At 35.5% G+C, this 6165-nt stretch overlaps 2 protein-coding genes across 8 annotated transcripts in view; both read left to right on the top strand.

Moving 5' to 3' along the window:
- LOC108746787 (sodium/potassium-transporting ATPase subunit beta-1-interacting protein) overlaps positions 1-6165 on the top strand; it is a 24595-nt gene that overhangs the window by 7594 nt on the left and 10836 nt on the right. For 2 of the 5 annotated variants that reach the window (XM_018483748.1, XM_018483779.1), the window contains one exon: positions 162-2147. In XM_018483748.1, coding sequence (XP_018339250.1) covers positions 162-973 — 812 coding nt within the window. In that variant the 3' untranslated portion in view covers positions 974-2147. Of the gene's footprint in view, positions 1-161; positions 2148-6165 lie in introns of those variants that run through there. The other 3 variants (XM_018483760.1, XM_018483770.1, XR_001939193.1) reach the window with 2 other exon arrangements.
- The window catches only part of LOC108746769 (glutaminase liver isoform, mitochondrial), an 8665-nt gene continuing 7129 nt past the window's right edge, over positions 4630-6165 (top strand). For 2 of the 3 annotated variants that reach the window (XR_001939191.1, XM_018483725.1), the window contains exons 1-2: positions 4630-4691; positions 5090-5173. Coding sequence is in view for 1 of the 3 variants with exons in the window: in XM_018483725.1 (XP_018339227.1) it covers positions 5099-5173 (75 nt within the window). In the remaining 2 variants the exon portion in view is untranslated. Of the gene's footprint in view, positions 4692-5089; positions 5174-6165 lie in introns of those variants that run through there. The other variant, XR_001939190.1, reaches the window with a different exon arrangement.

Raw genomic sequence — 6165 nt, 5'->3', positions numbered from 1 at the left:
AAGATCGTTATGGATTGTCTTAAACAAAATGATAAATTCCATTTCTCTGTTTGATCAGTGATCATCAATCATTCGATCATTATGAGTGTGCAGACAAAAAAAAAAGAGTTGTATTGACCGCAAAATCTGATTGCCTCTTTCTCTGTCTGTTTCCTTAACAGTACGAACTAAACGAAAGAAGAAGCAGCCACGGCCGCTATATAGCATCGAATATTCGCAACCCGAACCACCGGTGCAGGATGACAGCGTGTCACCGAAACCGATGACGCCGCGCCGGGTGAAGCGACGTTCCGTAATCTCACGGGATAGCACGCGACGTTCCAACACGCGGCGCAGCTCAGTGCGCCAGTCACGCCGCAAGAACCCGGTGAACCGCATCATGGACCACCAGGAGAGTTTGTATGCGAACACGGTCACACCCTGCATCGGTAACCTGACGAACCAGAATGTCAGCTCGCTGTCGCAGGGCACGCTCAACTACGACAGGATCGCAGTTGGTTGGGACCGTGAACGGAACGCTGATCGGAACTGGCAGTCGGAGGCGGTGAACATAGCGGTATCGCCGGTTCTATGGCCGCCAACCACCCAGGACTCCTCCAACAATTATTCAAACGCGTCGCCTAGCTTCCCGGCCGGTCAGAGCCCGCCCGCTGGTTGGGACCATCAGCATCCGACCACCAGCTCCACCCGCAACCTCACCGACAACTGGCAGACGTCGCCTGGCGAGCTGAACCCGATGCAGTGGCAGGGTCAAAGCAATCCTACGTTTCAACAAACCAGCACGCAAAGCCTAAACGGCGAGGACATGGAGGAATTGTACAGCAATCGGCCGGCCAGCGCTAGATCTAGCTATAGCAATTATCACGGCGTTAGAGCGACACCACAGGTGCCTAATCGCACTGACGTTGTCAGACAAAGCCAGCGACAGTTTGTCCTCAGTGGACCGCCCGCTTATCAGGATACGGTAATCTGATATTGACCTGAAGTAGTCTGAGGTGTACGCCTTACGTTGAAGACAATGTCAAGATAATTTTATTGCAAGCGATAAATTGGCCTTATACAATTGTCTGTTATTTATCAGATACAGTAAGTGAGATAATCAATCGTAGGTAGAATGAGTGATAACGTTCATCTTTGCGAATGGAAATGGCACTATTTTTGATAGCGCTAGTCGCGACGTCTTCAATAAGAAGCGAAAATATGAAGACTTCAAGAAATCGAAGTAATGTATTATTTCCTTATTGTCCGTATTTCAAGTTATAATAATTTCAAACAGTTGTTTTAACTATTTCAATAATTACATCGTAGTTAAAATGATTGTTTGACAATGAACTAATGATAGGAAAAGGAGCAAGCGTTGTGATTTCGCCGACTTCAAAGCTTTATATGGATTGATGCGATAGATCTCTACTAGTGTTGCATCGTGTTGTATTATCAAAGTAACAACTATAGGTAACTTTACTTAAAGACTTGAAGAGCTGTTATTCACTCTCTCCAGTCGTTTTGCAATATTATTTTAAAGATATCCAAGTGGTATACGTTTACATTATTTGCCGATTTAGTATAGACTATAGACGATGATTGACGATAAATTCGTACAGTCGACATGATATGAAATTATCTTGAAAGGCGTAAGTCAACCTTTAAATAACTTCATTAAAGTGCACAGATCTTGCAATGTATGTACATATATTAAACTTACGCCACTTTCAAGATAGACAATGAAAATTGCCTTCTCAGGATTGATCATCTAACTGTGTGTGAAATTAGTGTACTTAAGAAGTTTAAAGCAGATCAAAATCATAATAGCGTTAGAATTTTTACATGTTCCCTTTTATTTTTCTTTCTGTTGTTAAAAAGTTTTTTTTAGGAATTTTACACTTATCATCTTCATCCTATTTATATTATAGAATTAAGGATCCTCTTGTTCTGCGCATAAAATCAAAAGCTCACCGCATCGTTTGTAAATATAGATGTATAATCATTCATCACTTTCAAAAGCGTATTATTGACAACACTATACAATGGCGTAATTTTATTAATAATTTTTTTAAGTACGATCAGAGCGGCTTACGCTATTTTAGATACTTTAAGGCAATATGAAATTAAAAGGTATTCGCCTTTTTGAGATTTGTAATGTTTTTAAATCAATTTTTTACAATTTATACAACTTATTTATATTTGGACATTTATATGTACATTTGAGCATATATGATTATGCAACAGTCTTCCAAATCTTAGAAGATAAAAATTGATGCGATTTATCTTTGTGTGCATTAAATGACAAATAGTGACTTATAAAATAATAATAACAACATTATACTGCGTGCAATATTACACGTACGTAATATAATATCACGTGCACTATTTCATAATGTTATAAAATAATATTATGAAATAATATAGTTATTCGTATATTCTCTAACAAATTGAAATTGCGCCTAAATCAATCCTATTTAATTCATATGTCATTTTGCTCAAGATGCTCTTATTTGTGAGATTCTGTTAAAATTTGGACTTTCCCAAAGTGCCAAAAAATCATTTTAGTAGTAAAATTTTAATTTATTTTTATTGTTCGATGTCATAAAAAAATGGTGAGTGTCAAAAAATTGATTAAGACTTTCATTTTTTGTGAATTAAAAAAAATTTATGTTATATAAAATATTTTTCTTCATCTTTTCTTTATCTATTAAAGACATAATTTCTTTTATTGCTTATGTCTTTCATGCAATAAGTGTTAGTTCGTCTATAAGTATGCCAAGAATTAGAAAGGAGATAGAAACCAAAGTGTTAAATATCAATATATACAGGGTTTGTCCGGAAAGTAATAGGACTGAGTCGATTAAAAAAAATTTATTGAGCCAATCGTTACAATTCTTTAAAAATTTTCAAAATAGGCTTCTTCTGCGTCGATGCAGCGCTGCCAGCGCGATTTCCAAGCATTGAAGGCGTCACGGAAGGCATTCTCCGGAATAGCCTTGAAAGCTGCGGTGCATGCTGCTTTGATCCCCTCTGTCGTCTCAAAATGCTTGTCTTTCATCGGCCTTTTCAGGCGAGGAAACAAAAAAAAGTCCGGGGGGGGGCCACATCTGGGCTGTAGGGCGGCTGCGAAAGCGTTGGGATGCCGGCCTTGGTCAGGTAGATGTCTTGTCGGACCCGATTGACCCTTTGTTTGAGTCTCTTGAGCACTTCCACGTAAAACTTGGCTGACGTTTTACGTGGAAGTGCTCAAGAGACTCAAACAAAGGGTCAATCGGGTCCGACAAGACATCTACCTGACCAAGGCCGGCATCCCAACGCTTTCGCAGCCGCCCTACAGCCCAGATGTGGCCCCCCCCCGGACTTTTTTTTGTTTCCTCGCCTGAAAAGGCCGATGAAAGACAAGCATTTTGAGACGACAGAGGGGATCAAAGCAGCATGCACCGCAGCTTTCAAGGCTATTCCGGAGAATGCCTTCCGTGACGCCTTCAATGCTTGGAAATCGCGCTGGCAGCGCTGCATCGACGCAGAAGAAGCCTATTTTGAAAATTTTTAAAGAATTGTAACGATTGGCTCAATAAATTTTTTTTAATCGACTCAGTCCTATTACTTTCCGGACAAACCCTGTAAGTAGGATCTATTAACTTTAAAACTGCCTCAGCTGTTCTGGTTATTGTACAATTTAGAATTAATTCTGAGACTTGTTCAATAAATAGATCAAATAAAAGTCAGTTTCTTCATACTGATTATACTCTCTCTCTTATAAAAATCTCATAATTTTCTAATTGTGTAACATTTAAATTAGATGAGTATATTTATATATACTATACAAATATAGTAGAATAGCTTCACGTACAGGATAGCTATCTTATCGATTGCAAAATATATTTATATTGCATATCGCAATTATATCGGTGCGCTATGACTGATTAAGATGTCTTCTCGTATGTCGCAGTTCGCATTACTCATCGCATCATGCAGTTTTAAATAATAGAAATTTAGAGATAATTGTTTGGATTACATACAGTTATTCAATATAAGAAATTACAATCAAGATTTACAGTTATTACACAATATATTATATCATTATGTAACAATTACAAGACAATAAATGATAAGTGTTCATTATCCTATTTTTCAATTTTAATAATCCATAATTAATTTTTCATTCTACACTGTTCTTTTATTTAAAATTATTTTATAAAAATTAAAATTATATTATATAGAAAATAAATAAATATATATATTGTGTTTATATTTTTATACAGCACCAAAACTTGCAGCAACATTACTGCAATATTCGCAACGTTACTACAATATTGCTGATTTTAATTGTATTGTTTTAAATAATTATATTATTTGTTTTATTTTTGTTATATGGCATAAATTTAAGTAATTGAAGTATATGCTTGTGATGTGTCAAAATTATTTTATTTAGTATCTATATACAGACTTTCTTCTATTTCTAATATTAATGCCATTTCATGGTTTTGCTTTCTGAAAAATAAATCATACTAATTGTACGCCGACCGACGAACCTTTGACATTTTCTGGCTCAGGTATAGCGAAAATTTATACCATCCCTAATCGCGCATGTCCCGCCGGCCGGTCTTGCCTTCTGTGCGTCCTTCGATGCAGTAGATACTGGCTGCCGGGACGCTGAGGGTCGTCTTTCGCTGGCGACATCGTTGTCGCAGACAAAATTACAACTGGTGATTATTTCGACGATATCAATTGAGAATTTATTAAATAAATAAATCTTAAGAGTTGGAAAAGTTATAACTTAAAGTATGGATCAAATAGTATAGGAATAAGTGAGCATTTTGCGTTTTAAAGTGCAAAACGCTGGATACCTATTCGTTGCGATATTGATCAGAAAATTTGAGCCCTCAAAAGGAAATTTTATTTGGCCAAATATTGACGTGTGAAATCTAAACTGTAAATTGAAATATCTTACTTTTGAATGGAGCAGTTTGATTATTTTTTTTAAATTATTTTTTTCATATTGTTTACAACTTTCTAAATTATGGTGAATTAATTGTGGTTATTTTAAATTAGTGTCATCGAATACAATTTTAGAAAATTATTAGTGAGTATTTTAACATTGAAGGTGGTAGTGATGCAAGGTGTCAGGATGTTGAAGATCGTGAGAATCGGCGAAAACGGGTTCAGAAGATTGCATTGCACTAGCAGGGTAAGAATATTTTGTGTAAAATATATGAAGGATTTAAAAGTGATGTTAAATAACATACATTCACCTAAACGCTAGTATCTAAATATTAAACATGGCGTGTACAGAAGAGTATTACGCAGTAATGGAAATATACTTAAAATTCGTTATTAATACAATTATTAAGCTATATTAGATTTCTTTGTTACATTATGATTTACGCTCTTAAGGTGTATCAAGAAAGATAACTGATTCTCGTCGACTACAACCACGTGGGTAACGGCAATGGCCTATATCGGAGACAAAAATACTTTGACATATAACTCTCATACGTTTATTATGCCAACAAGACTCCCGATTTAGACTATTGCAGTTAATAACTCGTGCACGATAAATTGCCGATAATTACTAAGAATAATATAATTAGTACGTACTATAATTATTTGACTGACCGTTTTATAATTGTATTTTTAACTGTAATCACATATTATAATCATATTACAATATATTACATAATATATTAATAAGTTTAGATTTAAATTATGTCTTGGAAAAATTTAATAATTATAGCTTGAAAATTATAAAAGAAACACTTGTTTATTTATTTGTTTATTTGTTTTCCGGAGTTCTTAAGAGATATCCGGATTTTATTTTTAACGAAACATATATGTCACTGAGATATAAGAAGCTTATGATTAGTATCGATTATATAACAAGATGTATAGCAAGAGTGACCTTTCAGAGACGAATCTCGCTTTCTAATCTAGTCTGGCTTTCAATTCTCATTATGGCTATGTATACAAGCAATTCTAACTGATCCGAATTAAAGTACACGTGACAGGCTTCCGCTTAGAGTACTATGATGTTGATTCATCGGAAGATCAATACAGAGCTGCCTAGCAACCAATGCGATCTCTCTTATATGATCACCTCAAAATACTTAATTCAGAAACTGTTCTAAACAGAATCTATTTGGAACAGTAGTAGTTTCCCGTGATATAAATATATTTTAACAT

This window comes from Trachymyrmex septentrionalis, unplaced genomic scaffold (assembly GCF_001594115.1).
Source record: "Trachymyrmex septentrionalis isolate Tsep2-gDNA-1 unplaced genomic scaffold, Tsep1.0 scaffold107, whole genome shotgun sequence".
NCBI classification, from domain to species: domain Eukaryota; kingdom Metazoa; phylum Arthropoda; class Insecta; order Hymenoptera; family Formicidae; genus Trachymyrmex; species Trachymyrmex septentrionalis.
This window is presented reverse-complemented; position numbering and strand designations above follow the sequence as displayed.